The sequence below is a fragment of the Lepidothrix coronata genome, unplaced genomic scaffold, assembly GCF_001604755.1.
Source record: "Lepidothrix coronata isolate B3197 unplaced genomic scaffold, Lepidothrix_coronata-1.0 Scaffold27, whole genome shotgun sequence".
NCBI classification, from domain to species: Eukaryota; Metazoa; Chordata; class Aves; order Passeriformes; family Pipridae; genus Lepidothrix; species Lepidothrix coronata.
The window spans coordinates 1405983-1433308 of NW_016690207.1; the positions used below are offsets into that span (position 1 = coordinate 1405983).

The 27326-nt window shown below is 50.0% G+C and overlaps 1 protein-coding gene across 3 annotated transcripts; it reads left to right on the forward strand.

The window, feature by feature from the left end:
• Window positions 1-1543: 1543 nt before the first annotated feature.
• On the forward strand, window positions 1544-27321 carry DRD2 (dopamine receptor D2). 3 transcript variants are annotated; one of them, XM_017809503.1, is made up of 9 exons: window positions 1544-1565; window positions 2588-2703; window positions 20220-20532; window positions 22926-23035; window positions 23534-23670; window positions 24191-24381; window positions 25552-25638; window positions 26276-26615; window positions 27094-27321. In XM_017809503.1, exons 3-9 carry the CDS (start codon window positions 20251-20253, stop codon window positions 27285-27287), a joined length of 1341 nt encoding a protein of 446 aa, XP_017664992.1. In that variant the 5' UTR covers window positions 1544-1565; window positions 2588-2703; window positions 20220-20250; the 3' UTR covers window positions 27288-27321. The 3 variants fall into 3 exon arrangements, with proteins under 3 accessions (XP_017664992.1, XP_017664991.1, XP_017664993.1); XM_017809502.1 differs by lacking the exon at window positions 1544-1565 and having other exon boundaries at window positions 2573-2703; XM_017809504.1 differs by lacking the exons at window positions 1544-1565; window positions 25552-25638 and having other exon boundaries at window positions 2573-2703.
• The last annotated feature ends 5 nt before the right edge of the window (window positions 27322-27326 follow it).

Consider the following 27326-nt stretch of genomic DNA (forward strand, 5'->3'; position numbering starts at 1 on the left):
CAGAACACTCAGGAGATTTGCCCCAGGAACTGTTCTCCACAAACCAGAAATGCCCCAAAAGGAGAAGGTTTTGCTTCTCTTGAGAAGGTTCTACTTGTGGGTTTGAAGTTTCATTTTGTTTTGGCTTCAGGTTCAGGGCTGTTTTTTTTTTTTTTTAGAAGTCAGTTTTCCTTGTTATTGTGCTTTATTTTCTCCCATGATTCATCTAACTCCAGGGCATTTATTGAAATCCTTGATACAAAATTCAAGGGAAATGAATCTCACTTTAAACTTCCCAAGGACAGCTACATCACCCATTAAAATCTCCTGCAGTTTTCTGCAGCTCTTCCCATTCCAGACTAACAGACGAGCTGCATTTCTGGCCCAGGCAGCTGTGATTTATCACACATCTCCCATCAGACCAGCCATTGCTTTAATTCATAGTTTTCCAGTGGAAAAAATAAAAGCTTTTCTCTTTAGCAGGACTGCAAAAAAAAAAAAAAATGTAGCAGCAGCAGCAACACCCAGCTATGAGTTTTACAAGCAGTTAAACACATCCACACTGTAAATCAAAGGGCTGAGGCAGATGGCAGAGTCAGTGAGACTCAGAGCTCGTCCATTAAACACCTTTCCCAGTTCTGAGTTATTAAATTGCTGTTTTCCTGACTCAGAGTGTAGTTCATTTTCTTATAGATGGCTGGATGGAAAACATCTTGTGACACAACCAGAAGCCCAAGGAGTCTAAGAGAGGACAGGTCCTTCTTGGCCTCAAAGAAAGCATCAACATCTCAAAGGAGTGTTGTCCATCCATTAAATAAATGTAATCATTTTGAGGCAAGCAAAATGTACAAAAACATTCCCGTCCTGCTTTCCAGGAGAAATAATTGCTCTCCATATACCCAGCTCTAGTATTTATTTGGCTCCCTTGGCACTGCAAAACTCACAGTGGAACATTAATTGGATAAAAAAAGGAAACTATTGCAATAACACTTGGAAAGTTCGGGAGAATTCAGTTTGACTTTAGCACTGAAGCTGACTCAGAAAGGACAGTGTGTGTACACACAACAGTTTGGGTATGCAGCACCCCAAAGGGGTCGGGAGCTTTAGGGTTTCACTGCCAGGAAGGGCTGAAAGCAGCATTTGAGATCCACTCCTTTGAAGAAAATTCTGCAGAAATTGAATTTCCTTAAAACCCAACCAGAGAGATGTGTTTCTTCCTGTTATCTCTCTGTCTAGTGCTATTTGGTAAGATGAGAAACACATTCAGAAAAGATATCAAGCCATTTCGGGGGGTGGGGGGGTGGGGGGAAGAATAAGAAAAAAAGAGCTTTCTTAGGAAACACTTCAAATTATGGGCTGCTAATGCTTTGAGAGTGAGGCAGTCTCAAGGATATTAAACTCTAAGAAGATATTAAAATATTGCAACAGCAGCTACACTTTCAGGAAATGGTTTCACTCGGTATTTGAATTGCAAAGAGAATCTATTTCCCATTACAGAGCGTTTAACGCGGAGCCCCGCGGAGCTCTCAGCCCGGGAGCTCAGCAAATCCCCGGGACGTGCTGGGACTCTGCAGGGAAGGATGCAGGTGAGTGATGCCCCTCCTTGGCAGTGCCCTGTTCCTTTACACGGGAGCTGTGCGAGCTGTTAACGCTGGGAACGACCACCGCGCTCAGCTTCCTTAGAAATTCCTGCTTTCCTGTCTTAGCAGTGGGTCATTCCGTGTTTTCCCTGCGAAACCCTACAGCTGTGCAGAGGCAGCGGGAATCTTGGAGCTCGGAGGGTGCCCGGCGTTCCAGGGCCATCCCTGGGAGAGCATCCCGGGAGGAGCATCCCGGGAGCAGCATCCCTGGCAAAGCATCCCGGGAGGAGCATCCCGGGAGCAGCATCCCTGGCAGAGCATCCCGGGAGGAGCATCCCGGGAGCAGCATCCCCGGCGCTCACCTGGCAGTGCGTGCGCAGGGCAGGGCAGGGCAGCCGGGCGGGGAAGGGCTCGTTGCCCCCGCGAGTCCCCGGCGGTGGGAGCCGCTCCCTCCTGTCCCCGCGGCCCCTCGGAGCCCCCCCGGGACCCGGCGCTGTCCCGCTCCCGGTGCTGGAGCCGGTCCCGCGTTCCCGGCGCTGGAGCCGCCCGTCCCCGCCCGCGGGAGCCGGAGGGATCCGGGGGAGGAAACTTGGCCCCCTCCCCTCTCCTCCCTTCCCCTCCCTCCCAGCATCAGGCGAGGCAGAGAGGGAAGCGCTGCGGGAATTTCGCACCCCGCGGGCGGCCGAGGGAGCTGGAGTGGGAACAGGTTGTTGGGATCGCGCCGCGGGAGGAAGGGGCGGCTCTGAGCGCCGGCTCAGCCAAGTCTGGGCTCCGGGAGATGGAGACGGAGCTGCTGCTGTTCCAGCCGGCGATGCGCTGAGCGAGATGGACAGCGGTTCCCTGCCGAGATCGCCTCTTCCCGGGAAGCTGAGCCGCTTCCCGAGCTCCTGAAGTTCCAGCAGTCGCCAGCTCAGCCTGGGGTTACACAAGTTCCACCTGCACCAGTCCCGGCTGGCGGGGATCGGGCAGGTGATTCTTTCTCTTTTTTTTGCTCCTCTGCTCGTGCGTGAACGCCGAACGCCAGAAAGTCTGCTGGAAGGCCCTGGAGAGCTTGGGAAAAGCCACGGTGGAGAGTTGTGGCGTTTTGGATATATTTGGCACAGAGTGCTCACACCTCTGCTCGAGGGATTCGTATGGCTTGAAGGTAAGAGATACCTGACGATGCTTTTCCTCAAGAAATACAAATGTTGTGAATAAGGGAATACAGAGAGTGTATTCACAGAGCTGCTGTGATCACCACTGCCTAGAGGTGTAAATAAAGACAGGAGAAAAAGGAAAATATTTGTCATTGTACCAAAAGACCCATTAAGCTGTTCTCTTCTCCAACAGAATAGGTGAAAGCGAGTTTTCAAATTGAAAAAGTCAGGCTGCCTCATTTCTTCATCTAAACCACTCACTGCAAGCCCATAAACAGTTGTTATTGTATGCTAAAGAGGCATTTAGAGTTGCTAAGAAGCTGGGTTCATTTTTAGAAGTTTGATGCTTAACACTGCTCTCACACAGACACAATGGAAGGAGAGTGACAGGCAGGGCTGTAGGAGGAGGATGTGTAGAGAGGATATAATGTAGGTACATTCCATTTCCCCGGGGAAGAAGACTGTTCAGTCAAACTGTTTGAGGGAAAACACTCCTTTTGCTCGTACGACATTCAGTTTTTCACACATGGTAAAGGAAAACTCGTGTCCCTTCAGATTTCCTTCTCAGTGCCACCCCTGAACAACCCTTCCTGCTGAAGGGGGGGAGATCTGTCACCTTTTCCCGAAGAAGCCCTGGAAGGAACCCTTTCAGAAATATTCTCTGAATGTTGCAAGCAGATTTTGTGCAGGGTTTACAGTCACCTTTGTGGCACGAGGGACACCTGAGCCCTTCCTGTTTGTATATCAATATTTTTTTTCCATTGCCCTCCAGTTCTAAGTTTTACCCAGCTTTTTGAAAGCAGTGAAAAGCGGGGCTTTAGGGCAGGGAATCAGGCACTAGGGTGGCACTGGGCCCTAATCAGTGCTGGAGGGTTTTTGGTCCAGGTTGTTGTCTGTGGGTTGTCTCTGCACAGATAACACACCCTCACTTCATTCCCAAGTCTCTCTCTCAGCCCGACTTTCCCACATGCAAAACGTGGAGCCCCAGAGCTCCCAGGAACACGAATCCCTGTTCTTCCGGTAGAGCTCACAGGAAAAATGAAAGATAACTCGGTTGTTTCATAACTAACCAGCCACAAGATTACAATATAACTGGTCAAAGGGATTACAATTCACCTCTGAGTGGCGTGGGTTGGATTTCCTGCGTGTTCCCTGTTCCATGGGATTGCTGTTCCCTGAACACACAGTGGTGTCAGGGATTCACAATCCTGTGCCTGTGGGGTTTTATCTCTCTCGAAGTAAAAGTCCATTAATTGCTTGTAGCAATCTAGAAAAAAACCAACCTCTTGACAATACTTCTGACTCCACCAAATAAGTCTACAGAGCGCTGTACTAGTTATTTTTCCCCCACTGAACTTCTTTTCCATGCTGCGGAAATTCTGTGACATTCAAGCCTTTCTTCTTTACTTCTGAACAGAGTTTTTGTAAAAGCACTTTCCACTGATTTGTGCACCATGTGGTTATCTTTTCCTTGCATGGGGAGTGTGTGGCATGACAGGGAAATATGCTGGGGAAAGAAGTGCAGGCTTCAAATCTCCTGGGGCTGTTTGAACTCACGAAGGTGGGAGTTTGGGGCCTGCCCTCCCCTTTAATGTTTCTGGAAACAGCTCCAGAGCAGGTGTGTGCCATGGGTTAAGTGAGTTGCCTTGCACAATGTGCCAGCTTGCAGGAAACACCCCCCAGAAGCATGTTTCCTGCAGGTACGTGTGTGTAAATCCAGTGTGTCAAACCTGCCCTGGTTTTATCTGGGTGTGTGGCTTCCCCGGGCACACAGGCACTGAGGTGGCAGGTGAGTGAGGAGGAAGTTCAGGCTGGCACTCTGTAAAAGTGCATGTTTCAGACTTCAGAGAGAAGCTGGTGAGCCCTCAGGAGCCTGTGAACACTCAGTGTGGGGTGTGCTGCAGGTGCCATGGGTTGTACCCACACCCAGACAGCCTCTCCCTGGGGCATTTTGCTTCTGTGCCACTCTCACCCTCTGGATTTGGGTGAGATGAGTGGTCACACAGTGTCCCTCCCTCGTGCCCACCCTGACACTGCTGCACTGAGGGGTTCCATCCCCCCCAGCCTGCCATGCCGAGGTGATTTCTCGTGCCCTGCTCCCCGAGGGGAGGCACAGCTGGGCATCCCTGGCTCTGCAGCCCTGCCTGTGTGCAGGGGCTCACAGATTGCACTCCAACCTCCTCCAGCTTGGCTGGAGTGTGAGACACCTGCCTGGCAGAAATACTCAGCTTTTCCTCTAATGGCACTTCATTGCTGGTTCAGTGTGTTCCCCCCACCCTCCCTCGGGCTGTGCCACCGTCAGCAAAGGCTCCAGGCACTGGGCAGGGGTCACACAGGTTACAAACCTACTGGGAAATGCAGCTGGAACACAACAGTCCCCGGCTGAAGGGTCTGCACAGACCAGTGAGGACCTGTGACTAAACTATTCCCCCTCAGTGACTCAGGTTTAACATAAAAAGCACGATTCCCTGGGTGTTCTTCTCCTAAAATCCATCCTTTGTGTTAAATCAGCAAATCTCCACCCTCCCATCCTCTGTTTCACTAAAACTTTGGAATTCAAAATCAAGCTTATAGAATCAGAGAGTATCCTGAGCTGGAAGGGACTCACAAGGTCCATCCAGTCCAACCCCTGGCCCTGCACAGACACCCCAACAATCCCACCCTGTCCCTCAGAGCGTTGTCCAAACCCTCCTGGAGCTCTGGCAGCCTTGGGGCCGTGCCCACTGCCCTGGGGAGCCTGGTCAGTGCCCAACCAGCCTCTGGGGGAAGAACCTTTCCCTGAGATCCAACCTGACCCTCCCTGACACAGCTCCAGCCATTCCCTGGGTCCTGTCCCTGGTCACGGAGAGCAGAGATTGGAAGTTTTAATCCCCTGGCACAGATAAAGCTCTGCCCTGTGTCACAACCACATCACCCTGGGACTGTAAAACCCTCCATGGCCAGGTATGGACTCACTCACCCCAGGCTCTGTCCCCCTTGGAATGAGAAATACATGGGATTGTTCTCTCAGTGTTTGGATGGAAACAAAAGCCAAGCTTCCTCCAGAAGAAAGCAGGATTCCACATTACTTGGAAAAACTTTGGGCACTTCTTTCCACCGTGTGAAAGAAGCCATGGAATGAGCTCCTAAGCCCTGAGTTCTGTCCCTGCAGAGCATTTGCTCACTTGTCTTTAGCACCCCTGTGCTGGACATACCCTTTTACTCACCAGCAATATTCTAGAACAAACATTACACACAAAATCTCTGAAACAACAACAAGAAAACCCTTTGAAAAATACTTATCTCCAAATGCACAAGGTTTTGTAGCTCTTCAGATGTGAGCAAGATGGATTTGGCTCAGGCCCCTTAAATCCTTTCATCATAACTCGTTTGCAGTTTCTCCCTCTGGGCACAAATTCCCTGGGAACACTGAGGGAATCTGGAGCTGAGTGTTGGCTTTCCCACATGCCCAGAGCTGAGATCCCAGTGCCAGCAGATGCAGGACAGGGAGTATGTCCACATTCAGCTGTAAAGCTTCTGGCCACAGGATGGCTGGATGCAAAATGTTCCCAAAGTGACCCAGGGTCAAGGAGACAGTGGGGAATTTCAATTCCCAGGGAAAGAATTCCAGTGATGGTTAATAAATGCATAGAAACCACCCTGGCACAGTGAACAGTTGGATGATGGGAGGTTATTTCCAAGAATATCATCCATATTGCTCCATTTTTACACTCCTGCCCAGGCAGTGGCTCTTGGACACTGGTGGATAAAAGGCACCAGACTGGTGGGACTTTGCCTGACCCCTCAGGGTTAGTCCTTAAAGGCTACAGGGGAACATACAGTGGGATCAATGTTAAAATGTGCTAAGGTCTGGAATACAGGGAGGAAAGGTTTTGAAAGACTTGTCTGGGATCAAACTTCACTGTATTTAACAACTAAAAACTTCCAGTAACTCTGTTTGCTTTGGCCAACTCCTGGGGAGCAGACTGCTCTGTTTGTGCCAGGGCACTGCTAAAAGGCTCTTTGGGAAAGGGGGAGGCAATTGTTTAAGTCCTGTCAGATGCATCATCCCTTGTGCTGTTACAAAACCAGCCTATATTCAATCTGAAATGATTGCTAATAACTATTAACTCCTCTACCAATTGTTCCACTTCAATCATGTTTTCTCTTGCTGTCCTTCACCTGGATATTTTTAGCATTATAATTTATTTTCTTTTTAAGATGTGACTATGTGTTCAGTTGCTGCTTCTCTGTACATCCCTCCCAATTATCCTGGTGGGTATTTTTCTCTCAACCCCCCAGAATGGGTTTATTTCTGGTTTACTCTTCCCTGTTGGTTTCCATGTGGTTATGTGGGAGGCTGCACTTTCTTTATCAAAGCAGAGAGCCATGATTAGTCCATTCAGAAAATGTAAATGCAGCCTTATGTGTTCTGTGGAGCTGGAGAAAGAGAGACTGTGAGGAGCAATAAATCTGGCACTGATGGCACACAGCACTGAGCCCTGCAGGTTGGCCTGGCTGAGCTCAGTGATGGCCACACTTCACATTTCTAGTGGAGCTAAATAAACACTCAGAGCCCTGTGCTGCTGCCTGGGAGAGCTAATCCCAGTGCCAGGCAGTCCTGCTGAACTCAGGGAAATCTCTGCCATTCGCTTGGGTCTGTGGCTCCTTTCTCCATGTGTTCCATCATTTATCCCAAATTTCAGGCTCTGTACCCTCAGCTGTTCCTGCCTGAGATGTCCCAGGATCTGCAAGCACTTACTAGTTGATAAATACATATATTTGATTTTGCTCCCTGCTTCAGGTTGCCAACTGCTAACGCTGGGGATGGATCAGCAAAATCAACACTATTGAGGATGCTCTGTGCAATCTGCAGCTTTAGAGAGAAATGAACTCTTCACCAGCAGCTCAGGTTTTTCAATCATCTCCCCTCAATGCTGCAGCTGAGACACTGGATCAGACAACTTGGAGCTATTACCTAAAATATAGCACCTTGCAAATTACTCGTCTAAACTGAGTCCTATTTTGATGTCTCAGGCAATCTGGAGCCTCAGCAAATTAGGATTGTGTTTGCAGCAGGCCCTCCCTGACCCCCAGCACCTCTGTGCCTGCACATTTCAGACTTCTGCATATTTGTATGGCAGTCGAGAAAAAATGTGATTACCTATGGGATTACTGAGGCCTGGAGTTGGATTTCCAACCTTTTAATCTGTTTTCTCTGGTGACCACGCCAGGGAAGAACCCCTTTGAGTTACAGCCTTATCTGTGTGCTTGGGAACCCAGTTCAGAGGGGACAGGACACCCCCAGGCAGCCTGGTGGCCTTGAGACATTTCCACTCAGATTTAGGAGGTGAATTTTAGTCCCTCACGTTCGAAAAGCTACAACTTATTCATTTAACAAGCATTAAAAATAGAGACAACACCCATCCTCTCCCCCTCACATAAATATATCATTGAACAGAAGGAATCACCCATGTCCCAGTACATGAGTCACTCCTCGCCCCCAGGAGGTTATGGACACTCCACAAATGTGACTAGTAAAATAGTAGTTATAGTAACTACTACAGGAATACTCCAGCCCACCATGACTGGATGGTCTGGACACGTGCAAGCTCCTTATTTGCACTTTGTGAGTGGCAAAGGGGCTGTAAGAATTAGGGGGGGTTCATTATCCTGCCAACCAGGGACTCAAAAAGTCAATGTAAGAATCTCCACGTGAGGAGAGCCCTAAATATCCTTATTATTGGGTTATTTTCATTTGTAAGGCAGGAGTCCCAAGCTGGTTGTGATCCAGGGCTGGGCACTCCAGGCCTCTGCCAGGATAAGCTGTCCTGGCCCTGCCTGTCCCGCTGTCCTAGGAGAGGCTGTGCCCCTGTGCCCAGGGTTTGGGTTAAGGGCATGGGGAGGAACCAGTGAGGGCTCTGCAGGACACGGTGGCACTCTGGGAACCCCAATGCCGTATTCTGGTCCCCCCCATCCCAGTGCTGGTCCTGCAGAGCTGGAGGAACCAGGGCTGGCTGAAAACTCCAGAACTGTCCCCACTGCCAGTCAAACCAAATCAGTATTTTCCAGAAAGCAGCTGCTTTTCTCGCACGTTTTCTTTCCTTCCCCCCCCCTCCTCCCCCGACCCAAATTCAATGATCTCTTTGCTAACACATTTTGTTCAGCTGCAAACACTCTGGGCCCAGAGCTGCTGACAGAGGTTAATGTTCCCAGACAGGAGATCGTTTCTGTCACAGGCATTTTACCATCCCCTCCTTCCACACCACTGGCCAAGTCCAAACATTCCTTCTAGAGTACAAACGTGCATTTCCTTTGGAAGGTGTTTTACTAATGAAAGGAGAAATCCATGTGCAATTATTCATTATGTAGGAGGATGTTTGTCTACATCTGATGTTGCAGTTGCCTTTGTCATCCTTTCCAAGTGTTATTTTTATTTATCTAGAGATTTTTTTTTTCCCCTCTCAGTGTGAAGGAAGAATCAATTAGGAAATTACAACCCCAAGAGCAAATGACAAGAAGGGATAATATTAAAGTTAAGATTCTCTGGGGCTGCATTTTGCAGTTCAGTTTATCCCTGAATTTCTGGTTCAGGAGGCCTCACAGTCACACCCACAAAACCTCAGAGTAAGAGACATGGTAGAGACAATAAACATGAAAAAAAAAGATTAAAAAAAAATTAACAGGCAAAGAAACAATAAAGCAAAGCAATTACTAAATCTGTGCAGGAGATAGTTCAATAACTTGTACTTGTCCATCAGCATTCACTGTTCCCACAAAGACATCATTCCAAGACCTTAATGCGCAGATGTGACAACACAGTGACCACTAAGAGTGTGTCTGATTTCTGCTGGGAGTGAAAAATCAAAGTTCCAGGCAGCAACAGCAGGCCCTGATTACAGAACAAATCACATCTCTTACAGACAGTGATTTGGTTTCTTTTTCCTGCAGAGAAGCACAGGCTCGAGGAGGGACCTGTGCCTGCGGGGTGAGCACGTAAAGGAGAACATTTATTGTTATTATCTGTGCCTGCAGGAGGCTTTTCTCGGACGTCTGTGCTTGTTTCACCTTTAGCAAGTCAGGCACCCGTGTCCAGATCCTGCACACCTTGCTTTCAGTCTCCTGCACCCCCTGATTGATGTTCTGATGAATTAAACAGCCCCTGAAGACAGCACTGGGGTCAGTCCTGCCTCAGCTTCCACAACACCCTAATTAAAAACATTACTGCTCCTTGCTTCACCCGACAGAGGATCCGGTGCCTGCAGACCGGGGGGAATATTCATGGCTTTGTGGAGCCCCGGTGATGACTCTGGGCTGGGACCGCTCGGCTTTCAGGGAGCGGAGCCTTCCCGGGGCCGGCTGGGACTGCAAACGACTTTATTTTGTACACAAAGGAGCTTTGTGTACAAACTTTGTGTACAAACACTGCCCAGCAGGCTGGGGCTCCTGCTGACAGTGTAAAAGTCAAGCAAAGCTCAGGAGGGAGCTGAGTGTGTGCCCTGATCCCAGGGCAGGACAGAAATCCCTCCCATCCTTCCAAACCTGGAACATCTGCGCATTGAATCCCTTTGAAAAACCTTTTCCCTGGCTGGGGGTTTGTCAGTGATGCTACCAACAAATCATGTGGAGTGTAAGGGGACCAGAGATGTCCCCTTTTTTAAGGTTTCTTCGGGCAGAATCAGCCCAAAGACATCGACCTGGCAGCAGGCTGGAGACCCGGGAGCCCGCTCTGTTCCTGGGCTGTGATCCACACGTGTGCTGGAGTTAGACTACAGAATGCTAATGAGTGAATTTTAATGAAGGCCTGTGGGAGAAGTTCAGCTTAGTGCCTTCTGCCTGGTGAAAACAAGCAGGACAGATAAAACCTTAAGGCACTTTCCTAATGTCTGAGCTCAGGGATGGGCAAAACAGCCCTGAAATCTCCTGGAGAACGAGCGGTACCACACGGGATGGAAGTGAAACCCTCAGGTTTCACCGAACATGGGAGGACTTAAAACGTAGTTTAAGACCCCTCTGCTCTTAGGGAGTTTGCTTGGCACCAGCCAAACAGCTCCAAAGGCCAGGCAGAGAAAAATATATCCCTAAATGCACAGACAAAACCACAGCGTGACCACATGAAAGCAGGATAAAACCCCTGAAACCACTCAGCTGGTGAAGGGTTCCAGAAGGAACAACCAGGACCAGGTGGCCAGTATAGAAAGTTGAGGAGCTTCAACTTATAAAAGCAAGTGAGAACGCTCAGTTCTTTGGACATTTGCAAATCCTGCCCTCAAACGCTGGCAGGAGGAAGGGCAGCTCCTCTTCCTCCCTCCATCAGGGGCATATCAGGGCACGGCTGGGGAGCTGTGGGAATGCTGGGAGCACAGGAGCTGGATCTCTGGGGCAGGAGCAGGGGGAACACTTGACTCCCGTGATCCCAGGGAGGGCTGTGCTGGTGAGTCAGGCAGGGCTGGGGTTCTGTGATCCCAGATGACACCCCGTGTCACTTTGCATCTCTCATGAGCTCAGACAAAAGGCTGGGGGGAAGACATGCCTGGCTCCTTCCGAGTCTGCTTCCCTGCTGGATGTTCCAAGGGGAGTGACTGCCTTTCCTTCCCCAGGGAAAAGGGGGGGTGAGCCAGGAGTCACAGCACCAGCACCACGGGGCGGGGGGGACATGCATTCCAGCCTCTGGAATGTGAATGACAGCAGGAAATGGGTCCTGTCGGGGGTTCCAATAGCTCCCTGCAAGCTCACTCTCTGTAAAGTTAAAATCTTCCTAAAAATAATATTAAAAATTGGTTCTCTGGCATTGCCAGGCGAGTTTATCTGAAATATTGCACCTGGCTCTTGCTCTCTCTCATGTCTGCTGGAACATATATGCTGCCTGTGCTATGCCAGCCGAGGGACAAATCCATGGGAAATCATGGCAGAACTCCCACTAGGGAGAAAATCATGCCTAGGAGCAACAGCTCTTCCAAGAACATGAGCCTTTGGATCAAAACAAGCCACAGTAAATAAGGTTTCCTGCAGAGGGAATTTGTGCCTCCATGGGTGTGGTAAATGGGACAGAGAGGGGACGTGATGATGGAGCAGCATGGGAATGGAGAGCCAGACCAGGAAGGAACCACATATTGCAGATGGAAAAGGCAATGGAGCGTTCTGTGTGTCTGGGAGCCTTCAAGAAGGTCAGAGCAAGGAGCTCAGGCAAACACTTGTCCTGGAATGGCCATGGGGCAGAGCAGGGACTCTCCAAGTCCTTTCCAGCACCGTGCCCACGACAGCAGATGCTGATTTCCAGGAGCTGCTGATCCAGCACAATTCCTGCCTGGCTGAGCAGCCAGTCTGGGGGAGGAGATGTGAGAGGACAGGGCCAGAGCTGGAGGTGCCTTCCACAGCTCCCATCCCGCTGGCAGGGATGGCAGAGGTGGCTGTTGGAAGCCAGGGTTTGAGCTGAGTGGTTGAGCTGATTTAGGTCAGGGATTAAATGATTAAAGATGGTTGGGATCTGAAATTTGAGGAGCACGGAGCCTCCTCTGTGGCTGCAGCCTGGATCTCAGCCCCTCGCCCCGAGGGACAGGGCAGTCATTCATTTAATTCATTTAATTCATTTAATTCATTTCATGCTTTCCTGAAGTTTTAGATGCAGGGCAGTGGCAGTGGGAGCGAGGGGGAGTCACGTGGGTGCTGTGCTGGTTCAAGGGCACTTCATGGCAAACATCAGCCATGGGTGCTTTGGGGCAAACTCCCCCAAATTGGAGGGGGAGAAGGGGAAGGGAAAGGGGAAACAGAACCCTCCTCTGGAACTCACCTCTTTTGGCAAACATTCTTGCAAACAAGCTCAGGGGTAGGAGTGGCAGTGAAAAGAGCAGATGTTCACTGAGTGTTGGATGGCAGAAGGGGAGGGCAAATATTTGATCGCTTCAATCTGAATTATTATTATTTACTTTTAATAAAGTGTGGCTGAAGGACTCAGAGCTAAAGTATCCTTGTACTGGGTGCTGCATAAACACGGGAAGCCTCAATGGAGGGGGGCAAAAAGGTTCATTCAACTCAGGAATTAACACAATCCATTTCTGCAATTAAATTGTTGCACACCTCAAATGCCAAGAACCAAAACCTACAGTGAACATTAAACAGATAAAACCAAATACTAAAAAAAAAAATAAAAAAAAATCCTTAAACATTTGTCACATTTTAACCAGTACTTGAAAGTAAATATTTTGCTCAGATTTCAGCCAGTTCTGTACATAACTAAGGGGGAGGGGAAGTGAAGAGATTCATTGTTTTCAGTTCCTCAAAAATCATAAATTATCTCTGCGACTGATTAAAGGTTATTTGCAGGCACTGGGATGATCTCAAGCACGGAACAAATTCTAAGGGAATATAGATCACCAGTATTCACGAAGCTGGGAATTTATTAGATTAATCAGAGGCTCAGAGCTAGTCATGGAGATTTGGCATTAGGATACAGATAAAAAAATCAAGAAAAAAAATGGCATTTGTACAGAACAGGATGTTGGGTCTGTAGTAATGCAATATTTAATAAGAACCAATACCTTCTGTGCAGAAGAGCTGTCTCTGACAGTGACCATCCATATGTGAGAACACAGGGAAGAAATCAATTCTTCCCCCTTAACCACTGAATATCAAGGTGTGTCCAATATTTCTGGCTGGGTGTCCAAAGTGGAAGGCACACACAGCCAGAAGTGATTTAAAAACCCCTTTTCTGCCCATCCTTTCACGTGGGCTGTGCCTGGAGCAGCTCCAGCAGCAGAACTCCTCCTCTGCCAGACATTCTGAGGATTCAAGCCTGCCCTGTACGCACATACCCTTCAGGAGTAAGAGGGACCTGTGGCTAAAGACCCTAAAATTCATCCAGTTCCACCCCCTGCCATGGGCAGGGACACCTTCCATACCCCAGGCAGCTCCAACCTGGCCTTGGGCACTTCCAGGGATGGGGCAGCCACAACAAACTATTCTGTATTTTTCAGGTTTTTTTCTCATTCTGCCATGAGATGTTTTAGCAGGTTTGAAATCCTGATAGAGCCTAAGAAAGCTCATTTATCAAACAAACAAACAAACAAACAAACCAAACAACAATAAACCAACCCACTACAACCCTGCCTGCCAAAGTTACTGGCTTTGACTGTTGAACATTTTGGAATGAGGAAATGCTAAAACTGGAGAATTCCAAGTAATTTCTGATAAATCTGATGGTGAGTAAAGGCAAGGCTTCTTTAAAAACCAAATCTGCTTTTTATTAGCAGAAAGTCAAGGTAAAGCAAATTAAAGCTATATTTCCCCATCTCTAGGAAGATACCACTGAGTTCTTCCCTTCCATGAGGGCTTGCAAAGAAACCTGGCAAGCCTTGACTGGAGGGTGAGACTTTTAGAGGATGTGAAAACAGGAGGAAGTTAATTCCCAGAGAAATCCAACCTTGGAACATCCTTCTCCGAATGGTCCAGCCTGGATTTCAGTGGGGAGGGCAGCAGCACACTCTGCTCCCTCCGTGCCCCTCGTGCTGTTCCACAGCAGTGCTGGGAACGTTCTGGTCCTTCCCAGGGACGATGGACAACTGCTCTGGGAACAAGGAGAACTTCCTCCCTTTCCTCCCTGCGACGCGAACTCGAACTCAGGCAGAAATCCTCGGTATCACAGGGGAAGAGGGATGATAAAGCACCAACAGCACAGGTGGGGAACTCAGAAATCTTGGAGTCAAAAGCCTGAGAGCATCTGTGTTAAACCCGGGGCTCAGCCTCGAGGTTCTGGGGTCACAGGGCAATGATATCATCCTGTCACCCCTTCCCAGAGCCAGGAAACCCCTCTGACCCCCGGGATGGGAGCTCAGGACTGTCCCTGCACCCCCTGTCCCTGTGCTGCTGCTGGGGAAGGGGGTGAATCACGTCCCAGAGTCAGTGCAGGGAGCTCTGAACGAGGCCATTACGGAGCAGGAAAGTGCTGTGAGCAGAAAATATTGTGGCATCTGCAAGAGCAGCTCAAGTGGGTGACTCAGAGGGGTGGCAGGGGTGTGTTACCCACAGAGCCCCTGCTGACAGCTCTGCTGAGCATGAACAGGAGGAAATGCTGGCTTTGTAACACGCTCTGGGGGGACATGAGAACACTCCCCAGCTACAAGATCCAATGAGATATTGTGCAAGAGCAAGGGAAGTGCAGGAATGTTTCTGAATCAGAAGGGAGCAATAAACTGTGGTTAATATGACTGGCACTTGGATAGCAAAGGATCTGGAGAATGGGAGCCAGGAGGAAGGCAGGAGAGGAGGAAGCTTTTCAAGAGGCCCTTGGAAAGAGCTGATGGGCAGAGCTGTTAGATTGGACACAAGAGTTGCACAGTGTTGAAATGAGAATTCAGCCCCCCAAAAACCTCACTGTGGTCAGGACTTTTGTTTCTAGTTCTGTCCCTGTGGGTGCAGAGGTGGCCAGACCTCCAGCTGCTGTAATCCCCTGGTTACCAGAGATTTCCCACTGACAGAACCCCAGGAGCCTGGAAAGTTCTGCCAGTTCTGCCTCCTGACAGCCACAGTGAGAGCTGGGAGCTGCCTCAGGTGTAATTAGTGCCAGGCCCTCGTCAGTCAGGGCTGTCACAGCCCTGCTCCATTTGCATGTACAGCTCAGTGCCTGGGGGAGTCGGGTTTATTTAAAGCCACCAGGACTTTGCTGGGTGGGTTCTGGATCAGCTGCTCCTGCAGAGTCAGAGGCCAGGGCAGGTGGGTGGGATTTTTCACCGGGTCAAGACAGAATGTACACATTTCCCTAATCCCTGACCTTTCCTCCTCCTCCTTCCCCATGTCTGCAGACACTGTGCCCTGTGCAGAACCAGATGGCAAAAGGTTCTCACTCACTGCTGGCTGTTACACACCTTCCTTGCTCTCCAGGGAACCACAACCAGGAATTCACAGCCTGGATTAACAATTCCAGGCTTACATGCAAAAAAAAAAAAAAAAAAAAGTAGTAAAACTACACCAGAAGGTGCTTTTCTCTGCACAAAACTCCTGAACAGGAAAACAAAACAGCTCCTCAAACACACTTTCCCCTTTTCCTTCTCTTCCACCTCCTCCCTGCTCCAAAAGGAGATGTTATTTCCCTCTATTGGAACGTCTCTGTTGCATTCTCAGAGGAGCCCAGTAAACAGCATCAAGAAGCATCTTCAGGACAGAAGGGATGTCAGTTTGACAGCTTTCCTATGGCCCATTGATTCCAAAATTTCAGAGGAAAATGACAGCACTGTGCTGTGCACATTTCACTTAGACACTGATTTCTGTGAAACAGAGAAGCCTTTGGAGAAAATCTGTCTCTGAGCCCCCTTCTCACACAGTCCTGGGCAGGGCTCAGGAACTGGTGGGTACCTCTGGCTGGCAGCACTCAGCAGGAAATATCAATCTGGCAAGAACTGCGGGCAAAATCCCTTGGGAAAGGGAGGAAGAGTCTGTTGTGAGGCTGCTGTGGAAGCTCTGCCATCGGGATGTCGGCACTGGTGGCTTTTGCTGCTCTTTCCCTGTTGGTGCACATCAAGGTCAGCCCCAAGCCAAGCAGTGTGATTGTGTCTGGAGCCAACAGGAAAACTTGGCCCGTGAAAATTCACCCTGAACTCCAGATTTCATGTTTAATTTGTTATGTCTGGGGCAAAACCCGAGGGAATTCCGTGGTGTTTCATGCAGAAGCAAAGGCCAACTGCGTGTTTTGGCAGCCAGGGCCAGATTAGCTCTGAAAGGCCACAAATCCTTCCCAAACAGAAACCAGATGCTGCAGTGACACGAGTCACAGGGTGTGACACTCGCTCAGGATCAGGCCTGGGAGTATTTCATGCCTGAGGGTGTTTGCAAGCAGAGTAAAAACCAAAAGGAGTGTGACACCTTTGCTATTTCTGAGAGAAAAAACAACTGAATCAGGGCATCTCTGACCAGGCACAGAACCAAGAGCAGAGGTAGAGCCAGGCTGCTGCTCACACACAGCTGAGCTGTGGGTAAGAGCTTCTGCTGGAGCTTTCCACCCTCCACTTCCCTGCCTCTGGATGAGAGAGCAAACTCTGCTTCTGGAATACACATTTCAGGTTTCAGACCTCGCCAGAGAGACAAACGGGTTTGTTGCTGCCAGTTGTGAACATCCCACGTTTGCCAGGGGGATCTCGGGCTTGTTTGCCACAAATGTAATCAGATGATCAATCAGGAGGAGCCAGGGAGAAATACCAGCATTGCAAACAAACATTTTCCAGTTTGCTCCCTGAAAAGAGCAGGGAGTTGACAGCAGAGAAGGGAAAACCTCTGGCTCTGCACTCCCAGCCCCTCTCCTGGCTCCCTTCTCCCAGCAGCCAGGCAGCAGATTCCCTCCAGCTGCTGGAAAGCTGCTTCCCAGTCAGGTTGTGCTTGAACAGGGCCCCCGAGGGAGGTTGGTGTGAGGGGGATCAGCCCCGGGCACAGCCCTGATGCCGGGGAGGGAGAGCAGCAGGGATGCTCCGGGGGTGCAGGATGGGGATCTGCTGCGTTCCTGGCAGCTGACACGAGGCTGTGACCTTGCTGCTCTGTCCTGCCCTTGGCCCCTCAGCAAATCCATATCTGGATTAGCTCAGCCACACTAAAACTCTGCATGGACTCGGGGTGGGAATTAGAGTGGCTTTGCTGCAGTTAATTCACAGGGAACTGGCTGCATTTGGGACCCTGCCCAGGTCCCCACCCCGGGTCTGGGCTGAAGGGAACACTCGGGGACAGCGAACCCCAAGGAGGACAGTGCAGAGCCAGGGGCACTTTGTACCTTGTCCCTGTATTTGTGAGCCCTTCCCTCTGCCCCCCCAGACACCTGGGCAAACACAGGGAAAAGCACTTGCTTTTCTAGTCGGCTCTTTAAGTGCCTCTTTCTTCTCTGCTGAGGAACTGTCAGCACTAAAATGAAAAGTGCTCCTTAAAGCAGGACTGAGAGGCTCACCAGGTGCCCTAATGGCCACCAAAATGCTTCCAAATGATGCCAGTTCTGGAGAAAATAAGATTATTTTTTAGGGCTGAAAACTCAAACTCTCAAAAGTTAGGAATTAACAGAGTTTCCCACCTAATTGTAGTTTGTGCCATGAGGATGTGTGCTGCATACAGCCTTTAATTGCAGGATCACACATTTTTAGTTTCTAGGTCTTGGTGTTTTAATTTCCCTATTTCATGCAAAATATTTGAAAATTTTTGCCCGTTTCATTTCCCCAAATGAAAACTCTTTCCCCCTAAAAATAGAAACAACAAAACTCCTCATTTGTACAACGTTCAAACACGATCTTTTAACTTTCCTCATGATGACCAGCCACATATAAAGACAAAAAGCACTGCTGTAAAAGCAGCCCTATTGAAAGAAGGAAAGAAAAATTCTTGCAGAAGCTGCAGAAGGAAATGAAGGGAATTTTTGATCACTTTATCCAGGGCTTTCTACGCTCTCCCTAATCCAAATAAAGCAAACCTCCAATGGATGGACACAAGAGATGAGCTGTAAATGGTTCCTCCAACTCCACCACTGAGTTGTACCAGCCTGGGAAAGGGCTGGAACTGCTCTTCCCTCCCCCTTGGCTCCGGCCTTTCCTCCCTGAAGAATAATTTGGTTTGAGACCTGCAGTCAGAGCTCAGGAGGAGCCAGGAGAGGGGCTGACCCCGCACGTATCAAACCATTCCACACCCTTCATACTTCCAAGATACTTTTTCCATCTCCCTGCCTTTTTTTCCCCCCCCCATCCTGCATTTTCTGCATGTTTCTGCCTCCTCGAGATAGTTTTGCGTTATCAAAGGGCAACAGGAGAAGAGAAAAAACTGTTGCTGTATTTAGCATTGATTTTTCCCCTTCACTCTGAGTCACAGAAGCTAACATTTAATTAATTTCTGACACTTTGACAGCTCCTAAGAAGACATTTGTAGAGCTATCAAGTGCCGCTGATAGCACTGTCAGACAGACACTTTTTGAATTATCAGCTATTAAGGACCCATATGCAACAAATTTCCAAGGATTATTATACAAATTGTTCTCTGAATGAGAAAAGCACACAAAAGCTCAGCGAAACATAAAGAAACCATTGTTCCCAGGTGAATTTGATATTTGCAAATGTTTTGCTATTTTGATCACTTACGTGGTTTTAATAAATCCAGTTCACTTTGTCTTTTATTAAGGAAATTAAATGGCCTGGTTTTGGGGTGGCTGAGAACACGGCCAGATTTCCCAGTCAGGGTGGTCTCTATGGAGATACAGCTTGGGAAACATGGAATGCTTTATCTCAGGGAGTGCCAAGCAGGGAATGAGGGAATTAGGTTGGAAAAGACCCCCAAGATCATCGAGTCCCGTTGTCAGCCCGGCACTCCCACCGTGGTCACCTCCAAACCACGGCCTCAAGTGCCTCATCCACGTGTTTCCTGACCACTCCCAGGGATGGTGACCCCATCCCTGCCCTGGGCAGCCTGTGCCAATGCTTCACACCCTTCCTGGGAAAAGACTTTTCCTGATATCCAATCTAACCCCCCCCTGCAGCAAACTGAGTCCGTGTTGTCTCATCCTGTCACTTGCTCCTGGGAGAAATTTCCTTCTTCTGCCAGGGACCTTCCCTTCTTGAAGGAAAGAAGGTCCCTTCAAGACCTCTCAAGCCAGAAACCCCCAAACCAAAGCAGCCAGTAGCTGTGGTTTCTTCTGAACAGCTCCTGCCTTTACTCTTTGTTGGTGCTGATGTGGCAGAGGCAGCCCAGCCCAGCCAGCCCTGGCTGCAAAACTGCTGCTGTCAACTTCCATTATTGTCACTATTCGGGTCTTGGGGGTTAAAATTTATTTACTTCACTGCTGGAGGGAAAAAAAAAAAAAAAAAGGAAAAGCAAATGGAAGTCAAAAAGCAACACAGCCCAGAGCCCCGTGAAGCACATGGAAAACAAAGACAGTGGGCCATGGCACATCTGCCCTGAGCTGTGCACACCCAGCAAGGAGCAGGGAACGGTGGGGGAGCCAAGGCAAGAATCCCAGGCACTGTGCCTGGATGGGCTGTAACACAGAGTGACACCTCAAAAATCACAGAATATCCTGAGCTGGGAGGGACCCCCAAGGATCATCCAGACCAACCCTCAGCCTTGCACAGACCCATCCCCAAGAGTCACCCCCTGTGCCCCAGAGGATCAGCCAAACCCTCCCAGAGCTCTGGCAGCCTTGGGGCTGTGCCCACTGCCCTGGGGAGCCTGGGCAGTGCCCAACCAGCCTCTGGGGGAAGAACCTTTGCCTGAGATTCAACCTGAGCCTGCCCAAGCCATTCCCTGGGTGCTGTCTCTGGTCCCCCAGAGCAGAGCTCAGGCTCTGTCCCTCCTCTGCCCCTCCCAAGGGAGTTGCAGACTGCAGTGGGGTCTCCCCTCAGTCACAAGCCTAATTCTACAACTGCCTTCTCATCACTGCAGCCCTTCAAAAACGGGGGGTTGATTGCTATTTTTTTTTTTATTTATTGCTGGACTCACTGATCTCTGTGGGTCCCTTCCAACTCAGCATGTTTGATGTGGTTCCATCTTTGTTTCACGTGCTGACCTCTCGACTGTCTCTCCAACCTCTCTGTGCCAGGGCAGAGCCGGAGCCTGGCACTCTGACCTCCATGGATCCCCTAAACCTCTCCTGGTACGAGGGTGACATCGGTGACAGGAACTGGAGCAGGGCCCTGAACGCCTCCCAGGCTGAGCAGAAGCCCCAGTACAACTACTATGCCATGCTGCTCACCCTGCTCATCTTCGTCATCGTCTTCGGCAACGTGCTGGTGTGCATGGCCGTGTCCCGGGAGCGATCCCTGCAGACCACCACCAACTACCTGATCGTCAGCCTGGCCGTGGCAGACCTGCTGCTGGCCACCCTGGTCATGCCCTGGGTGGTCTATCTGGAGGTAGGAGGCTTGGGGGTGCAGGGAGGGAGGGGAGGGTCTGGAAATCGGCTGCTGTGCGACCTCCCGGGTTTCCCGAGGGTTTCTCGTCTCCGGGTTTTTCCAGGAGATGGGTGTGAGGGCAGGTGGCAGGCTTAACAAACTCCACTGCTGCTCAGAGGGATGGATTGCAATCCAACTGCACCGTACAGGGAAGGTTTAGGTTGGACATTAGGAGGAAATTCCTTACAGGGAGAGGGATCGGACACTGGAATGGGCAGAGTCACCGTCCCTGGAGGTGTTTAAGAAGGAACTGGATGTGGCATCAGTGCCATGGTCTACCAGGCAAGGTGGGGTTGGGGCAGAGGTTGAACTTGATGATCTCTGAGGCCTTTCCCAACCTGGTTGATTCTGTGATAAATGTGGCCTTTAAACAGAGGGGTCGAGAGTGAAAGGACCCCAAAGTTGTTCTCAAATCCACACAAGAACAAATCTGCCACTGCACCAGGGGTGTCCCCCTGAAACCACATCAGATGTGCTGAGTTGGAAGGGACACACAAGGATCAGCGAGTCCAGCAATGAAAAAAAAAATAATTTAGCAATCAAAGCCCTATTTCTGAAGGGCTGCAGTGCTGAGAAGGGAGCTGGAGAAGTGGAGGGTAAATCCAGAGCTTTCATGTCACGATATGGGAGAGAAAATCCCAAGGGAGCTGCTTTTCACCCTGCTGCACTTGGCACGGGGGTTTGGTACAAAACTAGGCTGAGTTTACAGTTAATTTTCAGGCACTCATTTCCGAAGGAAAACGCTGACACAGAGAGCAGAGCAGGGGAAGAAGCCACTGTCAATGAGCCCATTAAGTACTAATGCAAAGCAAAACAAACCCACTGACATGACATAGGCTGTCGAGAAAGCACAATACTAATTATCACTCGAGTTAATTATTGTTTTCATGGCACTTAAAAAATGTAAAGCATCATGCATCTGCTAAAGCTTATTACCATGACCACAGGCTGGTTGGGAGTGCAGTCAGTGCCTCTGGGACTGGTTCTGCCCTTCCATTCTGTTCCTCTGTTGCCACAGCCCATTCTAAGCAGAGGTTTATCCTGTAAGGAGCTCCTGCCCTCTCAGGCCCAGCTAGAAGAATCTCTCACACACTTTTTGTTTAAAAAGCCATAAATGATGCAAAGTGCTTTCCCCTTTCTGAGCTCACCTGCACATGAGGTTGGTCAGGAATCACAATTTTTTCCAAGCTTTGTGTCACAAACTCGAGCAAAAACTAATGTAAAAATGAAATACTTAAAAAACTCCCCCCCCCAAAAAACCAGCCTTGATGCAAACAGATCTTCTACCTCCAAACTTGAGGTCTCTCCTCCATAACTGAGAGCACCAAGAGAATCTGATTTTGCAGAGGTTTATATCTGGCTGGAAACCTTTGCCTTTGGGCAAATTCTCATCAAAGTTACTGATGTAACTGTCTCTTAAGTGCTTTTTTAATCACTGAGTATTCATCTGTCACTCAGGCTTCAATGCAGTCATTCTCCCTTCTTTATGCTGCCTATGGTTATGTATATCAGAGCAGAAATAACTGAAGAATAGATATCTTATTCATTCTATTTTCAAATGCAGTAGGACTCTATTTTTATTAGAGGGAAATATACTTTTTTCATCACATGTCAAACACAGCAGTCCGAATAATTGCTATTAAACTTAATTGGCAAAGTTCAGTTTCAATAGCAAGAGAAGTGAAGAGAAAAAGGCTACTGGTGACTGGAAGCATTATCATCAGTTCTTTGTCTTTAGCACATCATGTAGAGTGTTAAAGAGTTTTCACTCTGAATTAAATTCATTTTGTTCACAAAAAAAAAAAAATAAAATATATATATATATATATATATATATAAAGGCGAGGAATGTCTGCCCTGATCTTAAACTGAGGAATGAAGGAAAGCTCCTGCTTGTCTACTGCTGGCCTTTGCTGGGTATAATTGCAAAAAAAAGTCTAATGAAGAGCTGTAAGTACAGTTAGAGGTGCTTGGAACCAATGTTAACATATTTGCTTCCTCAATCTGCTTTGAGATGCTCCAGAGACCTGTTTAAGCCCTGCCCTGTTCCCTCTGACTTCCAGGAGACCTGTACTCCCTGATGTCCCTGGAACATGAGCCCAGGTCTGTGTTTGCCCTTTGGGCTGCCCAAACCAACACAGACCAACGGGGTGGGACTGGGGAGGATGAAATCCCACCAGCCACTGGGGGAATGTCCTAAGGAATGGTTTGGATGGAGCAGAGGAACCAGCCTTGGAAGCAGCAGAGCTCCAACCACCCCCGGGCACCTCTGTCTTCGTGCAGAGCTCTCCCTTTAGACCCTGCCAACAGCCCAGCCCCAGGGATCTCTGTACCCCCTCCCTCTCTCTCTGCAGGTGGTTGGTGAGTGGAGGTTCAGTCGGATCCACTGTGATATCTTTGTGACCCTGGATGTCATGATGTGCACTGCCAGCATCCTCAACCTCTGTGCCATCAGCATAGACAGGTGAGGGCTCTGTGCCAGCAAGTTGTGTCAAAACCCAGGGGAGCAAGTCACAGCCACCTTTACATGGTCTAATTTTACCTGTGACTCAGAGGCCTGAAAATGGGGAGAGTGAGTGCTGTTGATGTCTTGAGCAATTTAGGGGATCTCTGTGGGCTCTGAGCGGGGATTCTGTCAGAAGACACAGAGACACCGACCTTGGGAACGTAAATTAAATTCTCTGTGTATGTTCACATTGGTTTGGTCCTTCTGGTTATAGTCTGGAATGATGGAACAGCCATCAGGGGGAAGGCAGCAGCTCAGAGTGGAAGGAAAATGCTGTGCTGAGCTGAGCCCAGCCTGCTGCCCCCCAAAGCAGGGACTGCGGGCACCCATGGCCTGGGAATGGGACTGTTCTTACCCTCCCCTGCTGGAGCAGGCCCTCAGGCACAGGGGCTGGGTGGGATTGCCAGTGTGGCAGCGCTGGCAGGCTGACAGCAGGCTGGCTCTGTGTCCCCCCAGGTACACAGCAGTGGCCATGCCCATGCTCTACAACACCCGCTACAGCTCCAAGCGCAGGGTCACCCTCATGATCGCTGTGGTCTGGGTGCTCTCCTTTGCCATCTCCTGCCCGCTCCTCTTTGGCCTCAACAACACAGGTGAGTCTTTTGCCACCTGCAGATGGCTGCTGGCACCTTCCTGGCTTTGCTGGGTCCCCAGGGAGCCTCTGCTACCAGTCAGGAGGGGATAGGGGGTCAGGGTTTGGGTGTATCGAGGTGTATCTGCCCCTGTTTAAGGTGCTTTCTGCCAGTGCCATCCCCCTTGTCAGCTGCTCCCGGGTCTGATTCATCTCGTGCTGTTTCAGAGCAGTGTTTTAGGCTCACCAGAACTGAGGTTACGTGGAAGTTTACACAACACCAGACAGCATTTACACAACACCAGACAGCATTTACACAACACCTGTCCACTACAAATTCAAAATCCCTCCTATTAAAACATGCAAAAAAAGGAAAGCCATGGGACAAAACCTTCACAGAGACAGGAGAAGAAAGGACTGGCAGTTCAGCCATCAGTCTCCTGGGAAGCCTGGGTTGGATACAGGACAGATGCAGTGGCAGGGAAGGCGGGAAGCAGCTCCGAGCAGCAGAGAGAACTATCCCGAACCCCTTTGTGTTCCAGATGCCAACGAGTGCATCATTGCCAACCCTGCCTTCGTGGTGTACTCCTCCATCGTGTCCTTCTACGTGCCCTTCATCGTCACCCTGCTGGTCTACGTCCAGATCTACCTCGTGCTGCGGCGCCGCAGGAAGCGCGTCACCACCAAGCGCAGCAGCCACGTCCTGGACTCGGACACACAGGCCCCCCTGAAGGTAACTGGCCCTGGGCCCTGCCCCCAGCACTCCACACACCCCTTCCCCTCCCTGCTCCACTCCCCAGAGCACCTCCTCCCGTCCCCACGCGTCCCTGGCTGGACTGGGTGAAACGCTGGGTCGCAAAGGTGGGTGCTCTGTCCTGTGCCAGGCTGGAGTGCCAGCTGCACACTCTGGGTTCCCAGGTGCTTCAAGGGCTCCCTGGATCCCAGGGGATGTTCCAGCAACAGATCTGCTCCAGGAGCTGCTGCATTAACCAGAGGGCATCTCCTGTGGCTCTGCTGAGCTGGGGTTGGGGTACCCCAGGAATACAGGCTACATTGTCTGAGCCAGAGCTGCTGTTGGGGAGAAGAATCACGGAATGAAGGGGTGGTTTGGGTTGGAAGGGACCTTAAAGATCCTCTTGTTCCACCCCCTGCCATGGGCAGGGACACCTCCCACTATCCCAGGTTGCTCCAAGCCCCATCCAACCTGGCCTTGGACACTTCCAGGGATGGGGCAGCCACAGCTTCTCTGGGCAACCTGTGCCAGGGCCTCCCCACCCTCACAGGGAAGGATTTCATCATAATATCCCAGCTGAACCTGCCCTCCTTCAGTTTAAAGCCATTCCCCCTTGTCCTATCACTCTTTGTGAAAAGCCCCTCTCCAGCTTCCTCGTGACCCCCCTTTAGGTGCCACAAGGTCTCCCCAGGGTTCAGTGGAAATGGTTTGTGTGGTTGGGGTGCAAACCCCATCACTGGTCCCGGCACCCCTGCAGGGAAACAGCCTCTGCCAGCACCAGATGTGTGAGTGGAGCCCAGCTGAGCGGGCTGGGTGTCAAACAGCTCTTAAAAACACCGCTCTGGCAGCACATGCAAAACAGACGGAGGCAAAGTGCAGCCCCAGAGGCACCACCTCCAAACTGTGCTGCCTCAGGGCCACTGCCATGCCGAGGAGAGGAGACAGGGACAGACAAACACCAGCAGATCTCTGAGGTTTCCTGCCTTTGGTGAAAAGCCCAAGGGATAGTCACCCCCATCACTGCTTCTCCAGAGCAGTTTTCCACCATCCTCACGCTGATTAATTCCTGCCTCGTGCCCTGTGTTTGTATTTCCACGTGCCTCCCTTACCAGCTCCCCTCCCCAACCCCTCTGTGCCTGTGTAACCTCTGAGCTGGTCCTTGCCCCTTAGGACAAATGCACTCATCCAGAAGACGTCAAGCTCTGCACAGTTATTGTGAAGTCCAATGGGAGCTTCCAAGTTAATAAGCGCAAAGTGGTGAGTGTTACAGAGAAGTGGCAGCTTTTCAGAGCATTTAGCCTTCCCCCTCTCACCCCCCTCAGGACACACAGATAATTTATGCAGGGTGGGAGAAAAATAAACTAAGAACAAAAGGTTGCCATTCGATCTCACAATTTAAATATTCTTCCCATTCCTTAGAGTGAAGCAGGGGGTTTAAGAGGATAGAGTTCAAAAAGCCAGACTAATCTCACCTAAAGATCAGCTCTAAAAGCCACAGCGTTTGAACATTTCATGTCTTTGATTTCCTTCTCCTCTCTGTTACTTAAATCTTGGACTGCATTGGCTTTGTTGGGTTTTGCTTGTTGGTTTAATTTTTATTTACTTGCATTCTGAAAACCTAAATAAAAATCTGTGGGGAGTGAAGAAAGCATCTCTCTCATTTCTGAGCCTCTCTGTGCAATAAAGGAGAATCCTTCAGTGAAGTTCTGTCACTCTCATCTACCCAAAATATCTGTAAACATTTCACAGCCCTTTCTCCAGGCATCACGTAGGGAGGGAGAAGAGGGATTGATTGTTCTCCAGCATCATCCAGCTTCACTCTGTAAGGAATGTTCACTGCTCCTCTCTGTATATTTATCTGTCTTTCTGTTGTGGACATTTGATTCTTGTTCAGGAGGCAGAGAGCCACATGGAGGAGATGGAAATGGAGATGGTGTCCAGCACCAGCCCCCCCGAGAAAACCACCTTCAAACCCGCAGCACCCAGTAACCGCCAGCTGGTCGTGCCAGTTGCCTCCAACAGGGGCAACAACTCCACCCTGCAGACATCCCTGAACAGCCCTGGGAGAGTGGAGAAGAATGGCCATGCCAAAGAAACCCACCACACAGCCAAGGTCTTCGAGATCCACTCCCTGCCCAACGGCAAGACGAGGAACTTCCTCAAGGCTGTGACCAGGAGGAAACTGTCCCAGCAGAAGGAGAAAAAGGCCACCCAGATGCTGGCCATCGTCCTTGGTGAGTGCCCTGGTGCTCCTGCAGAAATGCAGCACCTGCCCAGGCCTAGGGCCAGTCTGGATGGGCAGCAGAGCCTATTCCAGCCCTCCACAGAAATAATTTCACTTGCTCTGTGGGCAGCAGGTGCCCGTGGGAAGGGTCCCTCCTGCCCAGCCAGGGGCAGCTGGCAGTGCAGTACAAGGGGTTCATAAAGCTCTGTGGGGTGTCCCAAAGAACAGCTGGGTGCAGGGGCATAGCCCAGCAAGGAACTGGCACCCCAGAGGGCAGAGTTTCTGATGCATCTGCTCTAATTACACGAGCAGAGAAGTTCTTTAGTACCTGGGTAGAACACAGACTGAGACCTAACACGCAAACAGCAGCTTATTCCTCGGGGAAACATTCCTCCTTTATACCCAAAAGAACCTCGCTGTTCTCAGCCTCAGAAACCCGTCCAGCTTTCAGCAGTCACAGCCTGTCTCTCTCCTTTCCCTCCCCTCAGGTGTTTTCATCATCTGCTGGCTCCCCTTCTTCATCACCCACATCCTGAACATGCACTGCGATTGCAGCATCCCCCCGGCCATGTACAGCGCCTTCACATGGCTGGGCTACGTCAACAGCGCTGTCAACCCCATTATCTACACCACCTTCAACGTCGAGTTCCGCAAGGCTTTCATGAAGATCCTCCACTGCTAAAAGTCAAAAAAAAAAACAAAAAACCAAAACAAAACAGCA

Coding starts and splice junctions, on each gene's coding strand:
- DRD2 (XM_017809503.1), top strand. CDS start 20,251: ATGGATCCCCTAAACCTCTCCTGGTACGAGGGTGACATCGGTGACAGG. Junction 20,533..22,925: donor CCTGGGTGGTCTATCTGGAG/GTAGGAGGCTTG, acceptor CTCTCTCTGCAG/GTGGTTGGTGAGTGGAGGTT. Junction 25,639..26,275: donor AAGTTAATAAGCGCAAAGTG/GTGAGTGTTACA, acceptor ATTCTTGTTCAG/GAGGCAGAGAGCCACATGGA.